The sequence below is a fragment of the Marmota monax genome, unplaced genomic scaffold, assembly GCF_021218885.2.
Source record: "Marmota monax isolate L192 unplaced genomic scaffold, Marmota_monax_Labrador192_F-V1.1 WCK01_AAM20220418_F8-fsc00219, whole genome shotgun sequence".
Lineage (NCBI taxonomy): Eukaryota > Metazoa > Chordata > Mammalia > Rodentia > Sciuridae > Marmota > Marmota monax.
The window spans coordinates 1,914,275-1,938,252 of record NW_026692081.1 but is presented as its reverse complement, the minus strand read 5'-3'; the positions used below and the strand labels follow the sequence as shown (position 1 = coordinate 1,938,252).

The 23,978-nt window shown below is 40.7% G+C and overlaps 1 protein-coding gene across 2 annotated transcripts in view; it reads right to left on the bottom strand.

The window, feature by feature from the left end:
* Egfr (epidermal growth factor receptor) overlaps positions 1 to 23,978 on the bottom strand; it is a 203,309-nt gene that overhangs the window by 52,929 nt on the left and 126,402 nt on the right. For both annotated transcript variants that reach the window (XM_046460342.2, XM_046460349.2), the window contains exons 3-14: positions 23,548 to 23,731; positions 20,040 to 20,174; positions 14,820 to 14,888; positions 13,794 to 13,912; positions 12,107 to 12,248; positions 10,439 to 10,555; positions 9,750 to 9,876; positions 9,579 to 9,652; positions 8,662 to 8,752; positions 3,664 to 3,863; positions 2,382 to 2,514; positions 520 to 610 (exon numbers count right to left, since the gene is read on the bottom strand). In XM_046460342.2, the coding sequence (XP_046316298.1) occupies positions 520 to 610; positions 2,382 to 2,514; positions 3,664 to 3,863; positions 8,662 to 8,752; positions 9,579 to 9,652; positions 9,750 to 9,876; positions 10,439 to 10,555; positions 12,107 to 12,248; positions 13,794 to 13,912; positions 14,820 to 14,888; positions 20,040 to 20,174; positions 23,548 to 23,731 (1,482 nt within the window). The remainder of the gene's footprint in view (positions 1 to 519; positions 611 to 2,381; positions 2,515 to 3,663; positions 3,864 to 8,661; positions 8,753 to 9,578; positions 9,653 to 9,749; positions 9,877 to 10,438; positions 10,556 to 12,106; positions 12,249 to 13,793; positions 13,913 to 14,819; positions 14,889 to 20,039; positions 20,175 to 23,547; positions 23,732 to 23,978) is intronic.

Genomic DNA, 23,978 nt, shown 5'->3' with positions numbered 1-23,978 from the left:
AAACAAATAAATAAAAAGGTTATGTGCAAATTATGTTCATGGACTGGGGCAGACATTCTGGAAGGCACTGGATGCACTTATAATTCTCCCCAAACTCCCTGGGCTCCCTGAGAGAAAGAACAAGGAAACTGATGATGCCATCCACTGAGAGGCTTTTTAAAAAGGGCAGGGTGTGCAGCTCAGTGGTAGAGCACCCATGGGTTTGGTCCCCAGTAGCAAAAAAAAAAAAAAAGTGAAAAGTGGCTGAGAATGAACCAAAGTCTACCACAGCTTTCCTGTGCTCTGGTGAAGAAATGGTCATGGTTAAATGTGCTTGGGGTGCTGGAGTGGAAGGGTAAAGGTTGTCACAGGTGTGATACGTCACTCACACACAGCCACACTGCCACAGCTTACAGATCTTGCCCATTTCTTCTCTGGGAGCTGGGCTTGGATGGTTATCCTTCCAGTTAAGGAAATGCAAGTTACCACTGTTTCTGCTCCTGTGAAAGGAGAGTGCATAACAGCAGAGGGACTCCTTACCCGGCCTGTGCAGGTTATGTTCATGGTCTGGGGCAGACATTCTGGATGGCACTGGATGCACTCGGAATTCTCCACAAACTCCCTGGGCTCCCTGAGAGAAGGAAAAAGAAAACTGATGATGCTATCCCCTGAGAGGCTCTTCCAGATGCAGGTGGATAGGACCCTAACAGGTGACACAAATCACTGCTCCCAGTAAGGCAGAAAAGTTTTAGATAAAGGTCAAAGAGTTGGGACTCAGAGACTATACTATATATATTACAATGACTGTATCAACTGAATCTTTGGTCATCTTCTCCCAGAAAAATAAACATACAATCTTCATTTACACTAAAGATATCTTCCCTGTGTTTTTCCAAAAACCTAGTTTCTGATATTTTAGGTTAGCAAGCCAAAAATGAAGAGAAAAAGTGGTTTAATGAGGCTCCTCCCTCTAATAACAGCTCTATGAATATTTAAATTAATATGGATAGAAAAGCTTACTGTAGGTAAAGGAAGGAGGAATAGCCAACTAGCTTAATGGCTATTACTCAAAATGGTACGTGTTTAGAACAGGTATGAAAAATTTTGCTTGTACTATTTTCAACCTTCCTCAAGATTTGTAGATAATAGCAAGAAGCTGATGCTTGAATGAAAAGACAAATAGTGTGAGAGCTGTTATGAAGACTGAAATCTCCCTGGAATTAACTCTAAATCTTCACTCCAAGCAGAAAACAAGGACTGTTTACACCCAACAAAATATGTCATGGGACCTCCTTTAGACAAATGGCATCATTTAAACTATGACACAGTGGTGTTTTTCTGTGCTTCATCTCTGGGTCAAATCCCCTGCTAGGGAGACAGTCTTCCAAAGGGTACTGCTGAACACCAGGATTCTCCACACTAGTGGAAAGGCATGGGTCACGGGATATGATTATTTTAATTACCTTGTCCCCTAAAAGAGACTTGAAAACTAAAAACTCACATGAGAGTCTATTTGTGGCAATAAGGACTGCACCAGTTTCTTATTTGAAAGAGCACTCACTCTCAGTAATGCAAATCATTCTGAGTCTAGCAGCTAAAGGACTGCATTGAATTTGGTCTTCCCATCCTGTCTCTGAGTATTTTGGGATCCAAGCTGTGGTCTATGCCTAATGTGAAACAGGAAGGAAAATTTCCTACATCCCACCTGTAATTCCTATGGCTCTTCTCTATCAAACTCTCCCTTTCTCTTTTTTTTAAAATTTATCTGCTTATCTATCCTTCAATTTGACTTTCCAATTAATTTGTTTTAGTCATTACTTCTAGTCATTCAAAGTTTTACATTAATCTTGAGATTCTCAGAGTATCTTTGTATTGATTGCAATGAAATTAAACAAACATCATACAGATTATTTATTTCCTTATCTCTAGTTATATTTAAAGCTATTTCTATGGTTCAATGTTCACTGCATATGGGGGCACATAAAACAAAAATCAAACAGGAAATATGATTTGCATTAATGGATTTTGACACACCAGAAAAAGTGAATGGTAAAGAAGGGACCAATGACATTCTCTTGGCCACTGGAACAACCTGTGACTGTTCTATTTGTCTTAGGAACATTGCACAACTTAGAAAAATATACACTATTTCCAGGAAAAAAAATTCCATAAAGTATTGGGTTGGATTAGTTAATAATGAAAAAAAAAATGCTTCCTTCATATCATGATGAACAGTTTAGCAAAAAATTAACACACAAGCAAACAAACTAAAAAGATAACAACAGTAACAACAAAGGAAAAAGAAAGAAAGGAAGAGAATCAATCTGAATAATCAAAATCTATAACAACAACCCTGTGACTGATTTGATCAAGACCAGGGTAATGAAAGAACAGCATCTCACCCCTCCAGAATGTTGCACTTCTCTACACACTCCTTGCCTCGGCTGACATTTTGGCAGGAGACGCAGTCTCTGGGCTCAGGGCCCCAGCAGCCCTCAGATGAGCACAAGGGATTACAGAAGTGGCCTCTGTTCTCTGTGGAGACACAGTGAGTCACAGGAGTCAGTTACAGAATAAGGACCAGAGGGAGAAGAAGACACAACACTTTGGAAGGAGGCTATGTGCTCTACACAGACCAGCTGGGGGCTATTGAAAGGAGTAGGCACCAAGGCCATCTGCAGGCTCCCTCCTCCCTGCTGGGTGTCAAGAGTACCCTGGACCAGACTTGGTGGTAGTTTGTTCTCACAGCTGACAGAAATAACAGGGAAGGTTATAGTCAATGCTGGGTGCTAGGTACCATGACCAGAGAACTTTATAATGCAGAATTTTCATTTAATTCTTTCATGAGCAACTGTGTAATAGGAATCACCATTTTATAGGTAAGAAAGTAAAAAATCTACAAAACTAATTGGCCAAGTTCTCAAAGCCCAGGAGGGTCAGACCAGCACTGGAACTTAGATCTGCTTCTGCATAAGGCCAGGTCTCACCACAAGGCTGGGTGCATTTGCCAGCTTAAAAGCTAACGTATGAAGATAAAATCAGAATAGAAAATGTTACTGTGAAATATCATCCCATTCCTGTGTGTATGTGTATGCCCAGGTGCATGTCTGTCCATGTGTGCTATCATGCCTAGGTATAGTCATCAGAGGCTGAAATGAGCAGGAGTAACCTATAGCTAAAGTATAACATAAGTAATACTGAATTTAATGGTTTTTTTGTTTGTTTTTTTGGTACTAGGGATTGAACTCAGGGGCACTCAACCACAGAACCACATCCCAGCCCTATTTTGTATTTTATTTAGAGACAGGGTCTCACTGAGTTGTTAAGTGCCTCACTGTTGCTGAGTCTGACTTTGAACTCACGATCACCCTGTCTCAGCCTCTCGAGCTGCTGGGATTACAGGCATGTGCCACTACACCTGGTTAAATTTAGTTTTTTTAAATTGCAAATAATCTGTAGCCTAAACTTAAGAGCAAATTATTCTATGAAATGAGAATGATCTCGAGGTAATTCTGGTGAATTTCACATCGTATCTTCACAATTTGGAATATACACATTTCATTTGCTTCTTAAGGAATAAAAAAAGTAATACAAATGTTTGGGAATGGTCCTTCAATATTCCACCTAAAAAAAACTGACCCACAGGAATCATTTGCACAATTGAAATGAAAACTGATCACTTACTGCAGTCTTTTTGATCTCTGTTGTTTATAATTTTGGTTTTCTGACTGGAAGTCCCAAATAGTTTTTTCCAGTTTATTGTGTTTGCATAGCACAAATTTCGGTTTCCTGAAATTATCACATCTCCATCACTTATCTCCTTCAGGGAGCGTAATCCCAAGGATGTTATGTTCAGGCCAACAACTGCTAGAGAAAACTGACCACTAAATTGGGGAAAAGAAAAATAACCTTGTGAACAATGATGCAAACAACATATCACTAAAAACTTTATTTTGTTGTTCAGGACCACTTAGATTTACTACCATCTTCCAATGATTGTAAGTTATGTTGTGAAAGGTATACATTATAGTTTTGGAAACTGCAAGTGGGTAAGTAGTTTTTTTTTTTTTTGGTACCACGGATTAAACCCAGGGATACTTTACCAATGAGCCACATCCCCAGCCTTTTTTTTAAATGTTTTATTTTGAGACAGGGTCTTTCTAAAGTTGCTTAGGGACTTGCTAAGTTGCTAAGGCTGGGTATGAACTTGTGATCCTCCTGCCTCGACCTCCTGAGATGCTATGATTACAGATGTGTGCCACACTACCTGGCTGCAAGAAGTTTTTTTAAGCTTTTCTAAGGACAAGCCAGTTCCTCATTCCTTTAGTATCTTCAACCTCAGAAACAGACTTGAAGGGGAGCTGAATAAATACCTTCATGACATTTTATTTACTACACTTTAATTTTTTTTAGAAATTGGAAACACGCTTCACCTCTGAAAACCCCAAAGGTATTTTAAAGGCTATAAGTTTGTCTGTCCATCCATCAATCTAACCACCTACCAGTTACCCAGTCATATACTTACTGAACAAATATTTGTGGTACTATGTGCTAAATTCTATGTAGATTAAATACGTGTTTCCTACTCTCAAGGAACCCTTTATCTAGAAGTGAAATAACCATATAAGCAGAGTATTTGAGCCTAGAGAGATGAATGAAGCAAAACTAAGAGCCATTACAGAATCATGGAATATTTAAACAGTTCTGAAAAGGAGGGACTTCCCTACAGCCATGATGTTTGAGGCTGTCACCTGGAGAGCAGGACCCCTGATATTTTCCTTTATGCTAGGACTTTACAAGGTATTCAATATGTGTGCATCAATTGGATGAAAGAGATTGAGATGAAAGGAAGAAGTTCCAAACCACCTGGGTTGGATGCTGAGAGTCGTGGCCTGTTGCACATAAATGTACAGGTGGGGAGGACTGGGAGATGGTGTGGAGGGTGGATGAGGCTGGAGCACAGAAGATCTTGCACTGTTCAGGGGAAACTTGGATTGCTGTTTGTGACTGACTAGAAACCACAGGGAAAAAATCTGCACTTGTAGGAAGCTCACTGGACAAGAGGATGTGGAACAGACCAGTTGAGACAAGACTTAAGTGAAGAGTCTTCTAATTAAAGTGTTAAGTGGCAAAGGTTTAAAGGATAATTTGGCAGCCCTTCTCTCCCTGTTCTTCTCCTCCCCATCTTTTCTCCTTTCCTTTCCCTCTTTTCCTACAACATGGCTCCTGAGAAGCCGAAGGCCCTGTGCAAGATACCTATATCCACTACTGCTAGGAACTCTCTCCCTGCCAAGACACCAAGGGCAAGGCTGGGTCTTTTTTTTTTATTCACGTGATTTAAATGGTTTAATTTAAATTAGGTAAACAACTGTTAAGGATTGTTTTTAAAGGAGGTTAACAGATCTGTTTGTTTACTTTCACCTTTCCTTTTCATTATATTTAATAATTCTGTTCAGGATAATGTAATGTTACATAATTTCTTTTTAGCATCATTGCCAGAATTCCTATCTTCATCCCAGTGCCGGTGAAGACAAAGATAAAACCAAACTACAGCTTCTTTGATAGCTATCACAGTAAACTGTATAAACTGATGAATCAATGAATAATAACTCAACAAGTAATGCTCATTCAAGGAGTTGATTTATTTTGGGAAGAAATGGACATATTGATAGATTCCTCCGCTTTGAACTGCTTGCAGAACTTGCCTGGACTATGTATCACTTGTATGCATTGTGATCTATCTGTTGGTGCAGCGAATTGTGGTAGTGCTGGCATATCTTTGCTGATGGTGTCACCAGTGATACAATTTTTCCAAAGGAGCCGTCAATTGGCTTGGTGTTGTGGCATTTCTGTATCCTCTTCCCTTCTGCTAGTGATGGTCTAAAATTTGGGGGCCAACAGAGGTGAGGCAAAGATCCTCACCCTCCCACTGGCACCAAGGCCAAATTTGGGGGCCAACAGAGGTGAGGCAAAGAACCTCACCCCCCCACTGGTGCATAGGCCTATCCACAAGTATGGCTGTATGCTGGACTGGTAGTCAGTGACAGGTATGATCCAATTGCAGTGGTACCAACCGAAGACAGGAGGCTGACGCCTAGAGGTCAGATCATCTGATGACGGGTAAGGACTGAAAAACCAGCCTCTATCTCAGAGCAAAGCTGTCCAAGGAAGGGACATGGCCTTTGTCCTTGGAAAAACCCACAGAGCACTCCTAGGCACATTCCCACCCTGCTAAGTTGTTTATCTACAGGAGAGATCTGCTGCGCCAGGTGTCCCTGACTCAGTCAGGCTAAGTGGGGATCCATAGCAACCCCCTAGCAGCCACCAATCAGCATGAGACAGGGAAATACCTGGGATGCCAGATAACCCTCCCAGTAGTTTATGGTAGTTGATAACCTGTTGGGAAACCATGTAGTTCAGCACATACACCCCTCTTGGCTTAAACCAATCAGTTCAAACGAATACCCCTTTTGTATTGACCAATCACCCCTATCTAACTTGTTCCCGCCAGTGAATGTGCTAATCATGTTTTAGAGTTGTTGTTTGACTTTCCCGCGGTGTGAGGTGATTTGTTATGCTGTATGTGAAGTCCCTGCCCTTTTCAAAGAATGTATATAAGCTCTGTTCAAGGGGCTCTTTGTTCTTTGCTCCTCTGAAGTGAGCTCTGAGCCCCAGCATGCTGGACCCCCAATAAACCCTTTGCTGTTGCATGAGACAGTCTCTTGGTGGTCTTTTCCTCCGATGTTAGCCCGACCTTTTCAGGACCATATGTTGAATTGGACAACTTAACAGGCACGGTCCCTAAGCCACATTGCTTGTTGTTTAATTAATCAGAAGGGGGGAGATGCTGAGAGCCATAGCCAAGTAGGAATGACGCATAGCAATTTCCTTGTCAGCCTACCCAATGTTGCTTAGAGGGAGAACTCTCCATTGTGGAAATGGGCTTGCCTTGGACGCAGGTCATTTGCAGTGACATTGCATGAATGTTTGAGAAAGGTGACCCTGCTCAAGGACCAGGGTGGATCCGGGTTTAGGGCGGTTCCAGGTTTAGGGTGTGGATCCTGCTGAGAATAGGGCGGTTCCAGGTTTAAGGTGGATCCTGCTGGGAATAGGGCTATCCTGCTGCCTCGGGCGCCCACTCCTTGAGTTCCCGTTGAGTTCTCGTGGGATTCAGAGAGTATTTGGTATGCAGAGCCCGGTGGAGTGTGTGGAATTTTCCCAGAACGTGCGTGCAGAGTGCTGGTGACAGTTCGAGAATAAAGAGTTGCTGTTTGAATCTACAAGGCTTTTGTGGTGGCTCTGTTATTTTGTGCCCAGCCAGACTGCGGCACCCTGCAGGACAGGTCTGGAGTTTTGGGGAGTCACATTCTGAAACTTATGATAACCTTGTGGCACTGAGGACTGAATATTACTGGATTTCTCCCTAAATGTGAAAAAATACATAGCCTTCATCTTGCTTAAATCCCTAAAAATACCCGAAGTGGTACATAGAAGTCATCTAAACCAGTGCTTTAAATATCTCAGCTTTGTATGAATGGCAAAGAAAGCATTCCTGAGAATTCAGAGCAAAGGGGTCTTTTAGGGAAGCAATAGTAGCTGCATATTTATTTGTTTTTATTTATGTATTTATTATTGTGGTACTAGTAATGCAACCCAAGGGTGCTCTAGCACTGAGTCACATCCCCAGCCCTTTTTATTATTTTTTAAAAATATGAGACAGGGTCTTGTTAAGTTGTCATGTTGGCCTTAAACTTGTAATCCTCCTGCCTAAGCTTCCCATGTCTTTGGGATTACAGGCATGAGCCACCACACCCAGTTTAGTTGTATGTTTACTAGTATCAGAAGTGTTTATCAAACAGACTTTATGGAAAGCAATATATATTTTATGTATCCGGTATTCTGATTTTCTTTAATATTGCACAATATTATGTAGTCCTTTTAATATTCAATTATGGAAAACTCTTCTCAACAAACAGTTTCCAAGGCAGGTGTAAGCTAAAGATTTCCAAAATCCCTCTTCCTCACCACAAAAGTTATGATTTCTCTTACTATGTTAAAGATGCTTTGTGTGTGTGTGGTGTATGTGTGTGTTTCTGAGTGTGTGGATTTCATTGTTGAAGTTGAAAAACTAGAAATCATAAAATGAACTCTACTGTCATGTGTTATTAATTAGCACAAATAAAATAAAGAGTAGAAATCATGAAAAAAAAATTTAGTGTTAAAAAGTTTCTCCAATTCCCCTGATTGAATATGCATAACTTCAAATGCATCATGACAAAACTTCAGCAAACACAAACTGAGACATTCCACAAAACATCTGGCCTGTACTTTTCAGAGAGTCAAGGACATCAAAGACATGGTAAGACACAGGAATTAACACAGATTGGAGGAGACTAAGAAGATATAAGGGGTAACTGACATGTGAGAAGTTGGAGTGGACAGTGAGAGAGATTCATGGAAAAACTGGGAAGCCCAATAAAGCCTGTAATTTAGTTAACAATGTCAACTTTTTCATTTTGATCCTTGTACCTGCTCATGCAATACTTTGTTAACCTTAAGGAAAGCTGGGCGAAGGATATATATGGGAAGTCTTTGTACTAGTGTGGAAACTCTCGTGTAAGTCTAATTTCAAACTAAATAAACAGAGAGTAATCTATCAGGCTTTGGCTGTGGTCCACTTACTGTTGCTTTGTCCTGCCACGTATGATTTCTAGGTTCTCAAAAGCATGGAGGTCAGTCCTGTTTTCAGGCCAAGCTTGAATCAGCAAAAACCCTAGAAGGCAGAATAAAGACTCAGACATGTACATGTACCATTTAGATTTTCTTTTCTTCCTTCCTTTCTTTTTTTTTTTTTTCTATTTCTTTTTGTATGAACCATTATTGTAGGATTCTCATTAGACTCTCCCAGGATAGTGAATATTTGTTTGGATTGTGCTCTTATCCTCTTCACTGAGGACATGAACATATGAATAGATGAAAGTCAAGGCAAAATTCCACTCCCCTGCTACATCTCTTCTACTGCCCCACTCCCACCTACTAGGCTGTGAAACAGCTTTGATGGCCCTTTGGGGGCTTTATATCTGATCCCCCCAAGTGGACTCCTACCTTACAGACAACAAATTTCAAATATTTTTCTTATTTAGTTCCAATTTTAAACAAACCTTGCTTTGGGTCTAACTATTCCCTTTGTAGAGATGAAGAAAGTGGAGCTCAGATATCAATCATGGACCCAAGGTATGCCAGAGGCCAAGCAGGGATTTAAAGTTTAGCTTATAGGGCTTGAGAGCTCCTACTGTCCCTCATCTTCTCGATCTTCCCTTCCCTCCACCCAGTGCGGTTCCTGGCCCATCAAGGGGGCTGGTCTGACCTGGGGAGAACAAGGAATTAAACATGTTCACACCAAGTTGTGAGTGACCCCGGCCATGGCTTCAAATATTCATATGTAGGGGAAACTGAATTTTTGAAAAGTATCAAAGAAGCAATTGATGGTGGTGAATCTCAGAAGAAATGTTTTTATGCCAGGGGAAAAAGAGATTGACCAAAGTTCCCTATAAAACTCTGATGTCCCATTTGTGCTCCTAGGATATGGCAGCACAAACCTGTTATTTCCTTTACGGTTTTTAGAATATCCAGTTCCTTTGGATCTAGAGGAGGAGTACGTGTGAAGGAGTCCCTGAAAGAAATGGCAGAATGATTATTAATTATCTGTCTTTACCAGTTAAAACAGCAGATTTTCTTTTCTCTGCACAAGTAACCTAATTATTACTTACCCCCTAAATGCCACTGGCAGGATATGAAGATCTCCACTGATAGAAGTGCAGTTTTTGAAGTGCTTTATGTTTGTAGCATTTATGGAAAGTGTGTCTTTAAATTCACCAATTCCTATTCCGTTACAAACTGTTAAGAGAGATGTTTGTTATATTCACATTTGATGAATTAAAATGAACTGGAGTTTCACAGGCAGAGGGTAGCAGAAAGGGAATTCCTGCCCTGAGAACCCCTCCCACCATGCTATCGTTCGTTCATTTGACAAACACTGAGGGGAAGCCTGCTAGGTACCAGGACACGCAGGCTTGGGAGTTACAATGGTGAAAGGAGATGCTGGTCTTATTACAGCCCTCACTGGGCTTGAATCCTCCTCCTCATGCTTTCCCACTTGAGTAGTATAGTCCAAAGGCTCCCAAAGACTCTTGCCCCTCCCCTTTTTTGCCCACCATAGCACACCTGGGCCACAGGTGCTGCCTCTGAGCACAACTCTAACCAGAGAACTCCCCTGACCAAATCTTCCATGCCTACTGTTACCCTAACCTGGCTTCCCAGATTTATCTTATACTTTAAAGAAACAATATATTTTATTATTATTAGAAGAGTAGGATGTGTCCCCGTGGAGGTGGACAATAGTGGCCAGCCTCAGGGTAAGGGAGGAAGCCCTGACCACACACACGCTGCAGGCTCCTACCTTTGCGACACGGCCCTTCACACTTCTTACACTTGCGGACACCATCCTCCTCCATTTCATAGCTGTCAGAACCACAGGCACGGACACAGGAGCCATGATCTGTCACCACATAGTTCCCTGAGAAAGAGACAAAGAAAGGAAGGTGTCGAAGGCAGCAGCAGGTGTCCTGGGCCTCCCAGGGACATCCTACGTCCTGTGGTACAAGGTCCCTGATCCTTGAGTTGAATTTATTTGAGCACAGAGAAGGAAAGGCTACAAACAGAAAAGAGAACTGAGTTCAACAGCTTTCGAGACTGCAATATGGAGAAATACAGATGCTTCATCATAGCCGGAAAACAATCCTCATCAGGTGAAAGCATTGATTTGAAGCTCAGTTTTCTCCATAGTTCTCCATGGGCTTCATCTTCAGGACTTAGACTTAAATCTTGAATCTTTATTAGATCTGTAAACCTAAACACAACCATTCTCCCACAAAACTGGCTGCATTTGAGGCTGCATTTCATTCCTGCAGCTTTGCCCATCCATCTTTCTGATGTAGCTGTGTGTCCCTTTGCAAGGAGGTACAAAGGCTAGATAAGTAAGTTTTGCATCCAGAGAGATACCTCAGTCCTTTCCTCCATTTCCCTTCACACACATAATTTATTTCTTTAAAATTAATGTCATCACTATTTTTAAAGAAACTCTCTATATTCCTACAGTAGATCCACCAAAAAAAATATTTACTGGACATTGGTAATTTTCCTGTAAACTGTTGCTCTTGTTATCTTAGGCCCTGAATGTTTTCATGGATTTTTTAAAGCTCTATTAAAAGTTAGATCCTATGTATGTCATAATTGTGGCAACGTTTTCTTTATCTTACCTTGCAATTTACATTACAATGGTCTATTATTCTATTTGCATAGAATTTTTTTTTTCTGTACAGAGTTTGAAATTTTTCATGCACACGAATCCAGCAGGGTAATTTCTGCCTTTCATAGTTGTTCTTTTACATTGTCCCCTAATCTCCTTTCTAGAAATCAAGAGCCCTTTAATTAGACATTGTTTCACTTTCTCTGTTCAGAAATAATTCAGGTCACCCTTTCCCTGCAGCCACCAGTGGGATGCAAATATAAATAAGCAAAACCCAAACCCAAACAAATGAAATAAAAAAAAAAAAAAAGCTTTTGCAATACTTCCAAGAGGAATGATTTCACCATAATTTGAACCACTTAAGAAGGCTGCAGATCTGCTCTTCTCTGTAATTAGGTCTGTTAAATACCTGGTTGGTATAAGAACAAAACAATGAAATGACCCAAAGAACTGTGGTTTTGTGCTAATCAGACAACCGAACACTCTGGACTACTGCAGCTGGCCTTTATTTTGGGGGGACAGAGTGACAGGTGTGTTTCCTGTTATGCAGTTGAGCCACCATAGACACTAGAACCAATACAGACGACGCTGCCCCATAAGCAGAGCCTGAAGCCTTAGTGCTCCTTGGCACTCATCTGGGCTTCACCTCCACACCTGATCAGCATGTGTTCACCCGCCTGAGAACAAGGCAAACACAGAGACCCAAAGAGCACCCAAGGCAGTACCTGAACCCCCCAGGGAGCTCAAGGATTCCTGTAGAAGACAAAAGAGGATATGGATGCCTGACAACTCAAAGGGTTTCCCAGGTGAGGCACTCACGGGGACACTTCTTCACACAGGTGGCACCGAAGCTATACTTCCCCTCGGGGTTGACATCCATCTGGTATGTGGTGGGGTTGTACAGCATAAGTGGTGGACAGGTGTCCTTGCATGTTGCTTCATCTCGGAACTTGCGGCAGACCTGCACAGGAGGGACACAGGCCTGATGGAGCTGGGCAAGGATACTCAGTGCCCCAAATCAAGGAAGCAAGGTGTTTTGTCTTCAGGATAGAAAGGCTTAGAAAGCTCAGTGCTCAGGTGTTCAATCAGAGTAGAAAAATCTAGTAATGACCTTTGGTAGAGTCAGAACTTTCTCTCAAGAATATGATTTTTCTTAAACATATTGTCCTGGCTATAATAGTTTACAAATTATGATCAGAGAAAATATATCTCTATTAATTTTCAAATGGCAAGAGTTAAGACATTTTAGTGATAACCATTGTTTTGAAATTCAATGTACATTGTATTTCCTTTATAAAGAATACTCCAGGATGCATTTTAAAATTTATGGATAAACTGAAGAAAGACTTCACTAGGAAAGGTGCTATGTAACAAGGGTTATTTTCCCTGAAAACTTCCATTGGAACTGGCCCACCCCAGACCAACCAGTTTGAAATCCCTAGGGTTGGGCCCAGTCTCTGGAATTTCAGAATCTTCCCTTTGTTGAAACCACTGAGAGACCAGCTTAGGGTGGGCCTCTTTCTGGAATCTGAGCAGATCTCACTACACTTGAGTATTGACCCTGGGAATTGTAACCTCCAGGCCAGATGTGTCTAGGACTTCTGAAATGAAATACCACAGTGTACACGGGTGACAAGGCTTTTGTAAGTTATCTATAGTAGCAGAGATAAGAGTGAAATGCTTCAAGACCCCTTAGGGGTAGGGTGTAGACTAAGAGGCATTGGAACTGTGGTAGAAAGAAGAGAAGGATGAGGGACAGGAGACCCAAATATCATACTATTGAAAATCAGGAAAGCTCTGGATGGATCCCTTAGGAGACTGTTTTGGTTTGGATAAGAGGTGTCCCCCAAAAGCTCTTGTGGGAATGAAGGAGGTTAAATGATGCAATTATGAGATTTTTAACCTAAAAATGGATTAATCCATTTGATGGATTAATAATTTTAAAGAATTGCTGTACTGGGTTATCACTGTAGGCAGGTGGGACATGGCTAGAGGAGGTGAGTCACTTTATATCTTGTCCCCCTGGCTCCTTCCTCTCTCCCTCTACTTCCTGGATACCATGAGATGAGCAGTTTTCTTCTACTACCCTTCCACAGAGATGTTCTGCCTCACCTTGCCCCAGAGCAATGTAGCTGGCCAGCCATGGACTGAAACTGTGAGTCCAGAACAAACTTATTCTTCTCTAAATTGTTCTTGTCAGGTACTTTGTTCATAGTAACAGAAAGCTGACTAGCATAGGGATCTCACAGTATCAAGGGAAACAATAAACAGTGTGATGCTATTGCTATTGGCAATAACACATATACAGTATTTAGTGCTTACTCTGTGCCTAGTTCCTGGTGATGAATGCCAAGGGTATTATGCTATTATGCTATATCTGTGATTGCCAATATTAATCCACAAACGTCTCCCACAGGAAGCCCCTGTCATGGTCGGTGTTGGGGGTGGCAGTGTACAGCAGTTGTGGACCAATTCCAAAAGAAGCAGAAGGGAAGCTTGGTCTTACCAGGCAGTCGCTCTCCCGGGGCCCCGTGCAGCCAGCTGCACACTGGTTGTGACAGCAGTCACTGGGGGACTTGCCACGGCATCGCCCTGAACACTGCTGGGCACAGATGATCTTGGTCACTGAAAAAGAATAAAGATCACCTGAGAGCTGAGTCAAGGGGAAGGCAAACATCATTTCCCAGGGAAAATTAAAGAGCACTTGCAAAGGTAATGGAAAAAGTGGGGAGAAATGATGAATACAGTGATGTGGTGATTCTGTGATTCAAGATCTCAGGCATTCATGTTCAGCCAAACTCAATCCTGTCATGACCTGCCTCACGGTACCTTTTATTTATTTATTTATTTTTAATTGCTTAGAAGAACTGATCAATCAAGACCTTCTTAATAATTAGACATTAGTCAGACTGAGTCTTTGTGTCTGCACACAAAACATAAGCACTTGGCAGGAAGAAGTATTTCAGGGGAGGCAGCAACCATGTCACAATGAAATTTAGGGACAGATGGTCAATTTTGAACCTGACAAGTCCCCAGAGTCCTTGGCCACACGGAGTATGTGAGCCCACAACCAGGATCAGGTAAATTAAATTCTTTCCTGAAGTAGGATTCACACAAAAACTCTCTTAAGAGACATTGTTCGAACTTCTGGGTAGCAGGAAACCCAGGAATAACGAAGGCAGAGGGAGAGGATGAGTTTCTGATTCTCAGGAAAATGTGCGAACAACCATGTTGTCCAGAAGAAATGACTAGGACATAGGTGGCTAGCTTTCACATATTTACAAAAGACTGAAGTGGCCCCAAATAGCCCACACTGGAGTAAGCACATACAGTGAGATTTGCAAGACTGTCATTCATGAAACTGACAACATCTGGCCCTGTGGTCGGGGAGTGGCCTATAGTCTCTGAAGGGAAAACAAATCCAATCCCCTGAATTCAGGTTGGGAGGGTGGTCACACCTTGACTTGGGGATATGCTCATGGGTGGTGGGGAGGAGGGGTTATACATTGACCTTCTTCACTGACTGACTTACATTTCTGGCAGTTTTCCTCTCCTGCGCCCCAGCAGCTTCCATTGGGACAGCTTGGATCACACTTTTGGCCTGAAACATAAACATTATAAATTCATATCTCAGCAAAAGTGAACAAATGATAAGAAACTGATAATACCTTTCCCATGGCCCTGGATAATGTTCTAGAAATAAGGAATAGCTTTAAAACTTCTTATTCTTTGGCTAGTTTGTAGGATGATTTAAAAGATCCCCATAAGAAATAAAAAATGAATCATATACTGATTTTATTTACATTTCAGCTATGGAAACTGAGGCAGAGAGCAATTACTAATTTTTCACAGGCACATAAAGGAGAATTTAAATGAAACTAAGGTCCAGAGTTCCAATTTTCATAGGCTTGGGGGATTTTCTGGCATCTTTCACAACAGAATCGAGGTGTCTAATCTGGTGGAGTCCTAAGTATGTACCTACTATATCTTTGCCATGTGTGGTCATGAGTGAATGAGTGGATCAGTCATCTTTGGGTATTTGAATATAAACATGTCAATAGTGTATACTACTATGTTAATTATCTCAAATCTAAGCTAATAATTTACAAGCTACTATCCAGAAATCTTTGCAATTGATCAGTTTTTATAATTGTTCAATTACAAATTATACGTACAAAGGCTTTTTAATCTCCTTAGCCATATTTTATTTTTTATCAGCACTGAGAAATCTTAAGCCCAGATTGTGAAATAAACAGAGAAAAAAACAGGTTGATCACGAAATTTGTTAAAAAGGGGACACTCATGGGAACATCTGTGTGTGTGTGTTGCTGGAGATCAAAACTGGGGCCTCACTGGGATTACAGGTACTACATGCCTGTAATCCTAGTGACTTGGTTGAGCAGGAGGATCACAAATTTGAGGCCAGCCTCAGCAACTTACCAAGACCCTCAGCAACATAGAAAGATACTGACTCAAAATAAAAAGTAAAAAGGAATGGGGATGTAACTCAGTGGTAAAGCACCCCTGTACTCAATCCCTAGTACCAAAATCAACCAACCAACCAACCAACCCTGGAGTTTCATGAATGTTAGATGAGAACTACACTCTTAGTTACAACCCCAGCCCCATGCAGATATCTTTTAGTATAAACATATCATAATCGAAAGGAGGTAATATGTGTTCCAATGTCTCCTATTCTCAAGAAGATTTTAGCTGCTGTAAGAATTTAGGTTGCAAATGGAAGAGGTGACAATTTGCCAAGTCTAGTGAACCAGGAGACCCATCTAAAACAAGTGACAATTTCTACCATTGCCACCAGGAGTGACAGAAATTAATGCAATGCCGGAGCCCACTCCCTGGAGTCATGAAAGATGTTAAGGCCAAGCACTACATGGATGGTGTGTGTGATATGTTGTGAACACAAAGACAGAGGGAAGGAAACAGAGAAACAAAAAGAAGAAAAAGCAAAAGCAAAAGAAATGTGTTACAAGCAGCTCTGTCTGTACAGTGAGATGAAGTTACCGTTACTTTTCACCCTACACATCAACATCTTCCAATTTTGATTATAACTTGTAATAGGTTTATAAAAGAAATATATTTAAAATAAAAATGATCTTTCAGGTAACAGGGAAACATTTGCCAGCCAATGAATTCAAGGTCTGTTTATAATTGTATTATTAACCCTCTGTGACAAAAATTAGATGCATTCCCACTATATGAAATGTGTATAGTAGAAAAGCAAAAAAGAAGAAATAAGAATCATTAAGAGGCAATCAATAAGGACATTTAAATATGTATCTATATAAGAATCAATATCACACTATGCATTGCTTTGTTATCTTAAAAAACACTAATAAATGTCATGACAACTTTTTCATGCCTTTAAATATCCTTCTACCTAGCATGATTTTGGAAGCATGGCTGAATCATAACTTATCCAATCAATCTCTTATTTTTGATATATAGTTTGTTTCCAAGATTTATTATAAATAAGGTTTCAAGAAATATTCCTGTATAAAATACTTTTCTACATCTCTTATGATTTTCAGTCCCCTAATTATTTCCTCTCTTATTCTCAGCCATGATAGCCAACCGTCATGGATATGAAGGCTTTAAATAAGCTTTGGAAATATACTGCCAAAATTCTCTCCCTGTCTTATTAATTTATATGTCTAGAGAAGAATATAAGAATTTCTGTGCCCCTGTACCCTGATTGACCCATGCATATAAAATTGAAAGAAATTCAAATATTTAGCAAAAGCAAAAATTATACTTCCTTATTTTTTTTGACCTTTTTACTATTGTAAGAAATAAAATTTTACCTGATTTCTTGGCCACCTATTTTGTAAAAGTGTGTGTACATGTGTGTATATGTGTGGGGGCATGCTCATGCACCTGCTCAAGTCCTTAGCCCATTTTGGTGGTGGTGGGTCATCCTGTCAGGATTTCCTTCGTGGCAATCAGATGTCATATAATATTTTCATTACATGTTTTTACATGAAAATTTTCTTTTATGTTATCTAACTTTGGATTTTCTTGAAAGTGTTATTATAAATATTAATATTTATGTTTCCTTCTACCACTTACATCCATGTTCAATAATTTATTACATATATTTAATATATTTGGAATTTATCTTGAGGTATGGAATGGGTGATGAATTTATTTTCTTTCTTTTTTGTCTGAATTTATTTTCCTTGCAAGATAATTATTCACTCTAACCTCAAATTCCCAACTTTATTAACAAAAGCACAAAGCTGGGGTACAGAGTTTGACTTTTCTGAATTTCAGATGTTTTGCCCTTAAAATACTTGACTCATCTCACAGGATTTTTTTTTTTTTTTTTTTTTTTGTAAAAATGAAGTGAGATAAGTTCTCAGGAGGAATGTGTGTATTGCAAAGCAATGGTTAAGGGAGGAGTCCACTTTCCACAAGGAGATTGGCAGTAGGTAATGAGGAAGCTATAGGTGTAAGGTGATTTTGTACTTTCCTGTATGACTAACCTAATATACCTAGTTTGTCTTAAAACAAAACAAAAACAAAAATCCTTTACAGCTCTATCAGTTCTATATTTCTCCCTAATCATTAAGTAATTTCATAACAATTTATTGAATCAATTTTTACTTGAAATGCCATTTCCTTATGGACTTTTGATTTAGTTAGGTTTATGTGATTATTGCTATATTTTGGATCTGAAATGATTTTCACAAACCCATATTTTAAAGGATTAATCCCCAGGTTGGTGCTTTTGGGAAACTGGAAAGTTTAAGAGGTGGGGCCTAGTGAGAAGTTTGGTCACTGGGGAAACTGGGGAAAATGTACTTGAAAGGAATATTGGGATTCTTGCCCCTTTTCTTTCTTTCTCTTTTGCTTCCTCTGCCATCTACTTCTGCCATGATGTGCTGCCTTCGCACAGGCCCAAAAGCTTTGAGACCAACTTACCATCGACTAAAACCTTCAAAATTCTGAGTTAAAAAACCCTTTCCTCTTTTAAGTTGATTATCTCAGGTATTTTATTATAGTAGTGGAAAGATAACACAGCGTTTCTTTAATCAACACCATATTGATTTATAGCTTACAGTGTCATCATATTTGACTCTAATTATTTCATGAACCTGTCCACCCATCATTTTTTTTTCCCAATGCTTCTTGATGGATCTTCCTTACAATCATGATGGCAGTGAGTACAGGTGTACCATTGCAGGCTGTCTGATCTTATTCATGGCAAATCCATAACCTTTGTTTGTAAGGTTTTTTTTTGTTTGTTATAAATTTGAACAATTTGACCTCCCTATATTTCCTCATATAGCTGAGGAAATTCTAACTTTGGTCTCATGAATAGTACAAAAATTTGCATTCTAAAATAAAAACTTTCAGTTTATTGCAAACACAATGGGTGATATGTTGGGTGTCTGGTAGAATGATACATTTATAAAATGGAAGAGCTCAATATCCATTTTCATAGTAGCATTGGTTAGGGATAAATGTGATATTAGTATATGATGGAATATCATTTGGTCATATAAAGGAAGAAAATTTTGACACATGCTACAACATGGATGGCCCTTGAGGACATTATGCTAAGTGAAATAAGTCAGATACAAAAGGACAAATACTGTGCGATCCCACCTGTACCTAGAGTAGTCAACCTCATTAAGACAGAAATTAGATTGAGGGCTACCTAGGCTGGGGCATAGGGAGGAAGGGAAAACAGGAGTTATTGATTAATGGATACATAATTTCAGCTTTGCAAGATGAAAGGAGTTCTGCCAGTACACGGTGGTAATGGCGACATCACGACGTGGTTGCATAATGTCATTGAAGTTTACATTTAAAAATGGTTAAGGTAATAAATTTTATATTATGAATATTCCATCACAACCAGTCAATCAATAAACACGAAGCAAATAGAAACAGAAAAGAACATCCAGCTGATGATTTTGAAGAGTTGTGTCAGCTACATTTTGAGACCAAAAATAAACATGCTTCTACTGAACAGCTGTAGGGAAACAGAGATGCAGGAAGTGGTCATCCCTTCTTATTTTAAAGGGTTGAAACACCAGGGGGGATCAGGAAGGGGATCAAACTCAGGGGAGCTTGGTAAGTGTAAGCATGTGTCTTTCAGAGTTTACCACATGGCCTTGGCAATGGGCAAGGGGTGTAGCCGTGACCTTAGGCCTGGTCTCCTGCCAGGCCCTCCCTCACAAAGCTGCTTTACTGATGAACAGGGCAGGGATGAGGTCAGAAGAATTCAGGGAAATATTTACAAACTTCCTCCCTGTGGGCTGTACTCAATTTTGCCTGTGGTTCCATGTGGGAGTGCCTACAGTCATAATCCAGAGGGCAGAAGTCAAGGGGGTCAAGAGGACTGGGGTACCACTGTAGGACTCAGTAGTAATTCGGTAGCACACAAGAGGTTGGTCAATCTCCATGAGGCAGGATGGGAGAAGCCTCAAGCCAGGACTAAAGGCTACCACTACAGTTCTTCCTGCAACCAGTAATTCTGTTCAAGGGCTCTTCAAGGGTTCAGGCTCTGCATGAGAAGGTGTGCTACCTGGCAACACGAAAAGTAGACTTTTACCTCTGTCTTATATAAAAGCTCTTCTGGTAGGCAGATAATGTGTTTATTACTTATTTTTGTTTTAGTATAATATGACTTAACAGTAAACATGCTGTCTCCCCAACTCCAGCATTGAACAGCTCTACCCACCATGGAAGCTGGAAGCCAAGAGAAAGATCTTGCAACACTTACAGCTGCCCAGGCGGTTCTGCAAGTCCATTGACATATTGCTCATAAAGTCGTTGTCGACGATATCCCGCCACTGGATGCTTTCCACGTTGCAGAGGACAGGGTTATTGCTGAACCGCACGGCACCATGCAGGATTTCTACATGAACAGAACTACAGTAAGCAAACTTTCCATCTCCTTTAAATTCACCTGATGCATGCACACATTTTTTACAATTTATTTTCCATTAGAAAGATGCCAGTGTGCAAATGGTCAGTCCTATGGAAGCCGTGCTGGCGGCAGACAAAAACTCAGTTTATGATAGTGCTATGGAGGAGTTAGGATTTCTCCTGACCTGGGCTTTGAATAATAATTAGAAGTTTAGAAATATAGCAGGGAGGGAATGGTTAGTCAGTGAGCACAGAATGAATGATAACTGTTCAGTAATGGTTCTGGGATCTGATCAAGCTGGATGAGGACTGATTGGAGAGGTGAAGGAGCAGATAGGGCAGGAAGAGCCCGTGGCAGTCACAGGTATTATAGACTCAGGATGGTAGGATAGAGTGGCCAACCTTCACCTAACATGCTCCCAGGTGGCTCTGGAGGATATCATGAGGAAAGGGTGTGCGCCTGTTATGGAGTAAGAACTGTATGTATGAAAAAGCCACAGGTGGACACCAGAGACATGAGAGATGCACAAGACTATACTGTACAATTGTTTCAAGGAATTCATGAGAGGGCATGAAAAAGTTGGGGATGGAAAAAATTTCAAGCCTGGACAAAGAGAGAGTGCTGCATTGATAACATTTAAACATAAATATTTCTGAAAATGACTTTTGTGTACAAAACACTGAACAGGTGCTGTGGGGTCTGCAAAGATGAATTAGACCTGCTGGCTTCTTTTTGAGGACTGACACACCAATAAAACAGATTAATGGTTCTGTTTAATGGTCCTGTGCCCCCGGGAGACCATGATGATGAGGCTGGGTACTGTGCTAGTTGGTGTATAAATATTATCTTCATTAATCCTCACAATGGTCCAATGACTATCATTTAAATGTAGAGGGAAAAAAAAATCTTAGTGCTCAGCATTCCGTGGGCAGGGAATGGATACAACATGTGCACAAAGTACCAATGCTGAAAAGAAAGGATTCTCCTGGGGAAGAACTCAGAGGCTGCTGGAAAGAATGAGATTTCCAGAATGTATTTACACACTTATTTTATAGGAATAAGGAAGAAAGGCTCTTGCAGAAAGAAGACTTGAAAGCAAAGGCACAGAAGGCCGCAGGTACAGAGTTTTCTCAACAGAGTTAAGAGTATAAAGCAATTGCAGGAGGAAACCTGGGAGATCAGGAAAGGCCAAACCGCAGAGCCTGATATGGAAGTCAGAGATGACCAGAGGGTCACCAAGTGCATCACGTGCCTCATGAGAGAGCCATGTACAGATGGATGAACTGAGAGGCCAGATTTGAAAACACAAGATGGGGATGCCAAGGCTGCAGGGACACTCAGGACAAAAGATGAAGGGGCTGTGAGTGCAGAAAAAGCAGAGTCTAAAACAGGGCCTTAAAGAAACCTATTGTCAGTGATAGGGAGAAATAAGGGGTAAGAAAGGTGAAGGGGACATCAGGTGCCACTGTCTTGTACCTTCGAAAAGAAAGACAGTCAGGAGGCAGCCAGATATTTATTTTTACTTTTCACATTCATGAATGCTCATTCTGTGGCAGGCTCTAGGTTGACTGTTAATAATGCTATATTAAATAATCTGGATCTGTACAATCCAACCTTGGTTTCAAAGTAAGAATAATACCAAGGACTCACTAAAGCAGATGCTTTGCCTATAGTGAGTCACTTAATTTTCTCAACAGTCCTAACTATTGTGGTGAGTATGCAGCCCACATTTCTGAAGGTGAGGCACAGGGAGCTGAAAGAACGTGCTCCAGAGTCTCTGCTTAGTGAGTGATAGAGCCCGGGCTGGAACCCAGACAGTCTGGCTCCAGGAACCAGACTCACACCCGCTGGGGCCTTGTTTCATGACACATGTGAGGCAAGACAGGCGTGAGGAGTGAGGCACACTGAATGTACCGAATCAGTCACTTCACAAAATGCAAGTAAAACACCACGAGTGCTAGAATAAACACAGAAACATGAGCGTGGGTGCTCCGACCAGTAAAGCTGTGGGTGGGAATTTTTAAGGCAGTTTATAGGATGGTAAATGAAGGAACCAAGGAGATGATTGCCTAGCTGTTTCCATTCTCGGCTTTGAATGTGTGGCTCACACTCCAGCTCTGCACACCTGCTAGGCTCCTGTCATTCCAAACAGGGCCTCCTCTGCTCCACACCCCTCTTCTTATCTTGCTCCTTTCCCTTTCAGCTCTATGTCCCCATCAGAACCACACAGGAAGGATGAAATATGGGGACAGTGATTTGGGGCCATCCCTGGCTTCTCTGTTTACTAGCATGGGGCCTTGGGACAGTTAATTTACTGCCATTTCTGTATTTGTAAAACGACTGCATGTAACACCCACTTTGAAAGAGCGATGTGGGCAGTAAATGCAGTTACTGATTTAACATGCCTGCCATGCGGTAGGGCACAATTGTTGTCTATTTTTATCTCCACTTTTTTTTTTTTTTTAAAGTCAATTTACCCTCACTTCTACCATCTCCGGTTTCCTCTCCCAGGAGCCTCCCAAGTATCCTTCTTACAAGAATTCAAACTTCTATCAAATCTTCATTCCTTGTCCTTAACTTATACCTGATTTTCCATATAACAGCACTACTTTTGAGACCACATCAAATGTGGGTAGGGTTTTTAATGTACACTAATACCTCCTTATCAGCAATTTTGCTTTACATAAGTTTCAAATCCCATTGCAAACTAGGTAACAAACTTATTGCTTATTCAATAAGATACTTGAGAGAGAGAGAGAGAGAACAAGATTATATTCATGTAACTTTATTATGGTGTTCTGTTATTATTCATTAATGGTGTTAATCTCTTATTATGCCCAATTTATAAATTAAACTGCCAGAGGTATGTATATATAGGACAAAAACAGTATAAATAGGCATTTTGGTGCTACAGAGATGATGGGCATTTACTGGAGGTTTGGAATGTATCCCCCCCCCCCCGAGTATGAGGGAGAATTACTGTATGTCCTTATATACCTGAGATCTAGTTCAGAAGGCTGGCAGTTTATTTCTTCCCCACATGCATGAACTCTCTATTCCAGTGCAGGAATAAAAAAAAGATTCTTTTACCCAGAATATTTGCCATTTCTTCCTAACCCTCCGGATATTTTTCCACATCCATGGAAGAATGGGTAACTGGCTGAAATCTTCCCTTTCTATTACATTATCTACCTTCTCCTTAGTAACTTCCACTAAGATTCTGGATCCTGTAAACAGTTGGCATGCAATACATGTGTATTTCATGAATAAAAGGTGGAATTGAAAAATGTGACAGTTATTGAGTGCCAATCAGAATCACCTTCTGCATTTACACACACCCATGATCCCCCTGACCTCTCACCCTGTAAGTTTCTCATGGGCAGCTCCCTTAGTCCAGTTTTATTTGCACCATAGTTAGACAGGACTGCTAAGGCATAAGTATTTTCATAGAGCACATTTCCTCTGATGATCTGCAGGTTTTCCAAAGGAATCCTCTCCACTGTGTTGAGGGCGATGAGTACATAACCAGCAACTTCCTGGATGGTCTAATGAGATAAAACAACAATATTTTATTTCTGTTTCAAAGAGTTCAAGAATTCAAGTTCTGAAATGGGTCCAGACGTTCCAGGGCACCTAACTGCACCATAATACACATGAGTGGTTGACAAATGTAAGATATAGAAATGATTACAACTGAGCAAAGAAGTGACAGGATTTGAAATGATCCGATCCCTCCACTTTGGGTTTTGAAGCCTGTAATGAAGAGCAATGTGCATTAATTAGGAGTACTGC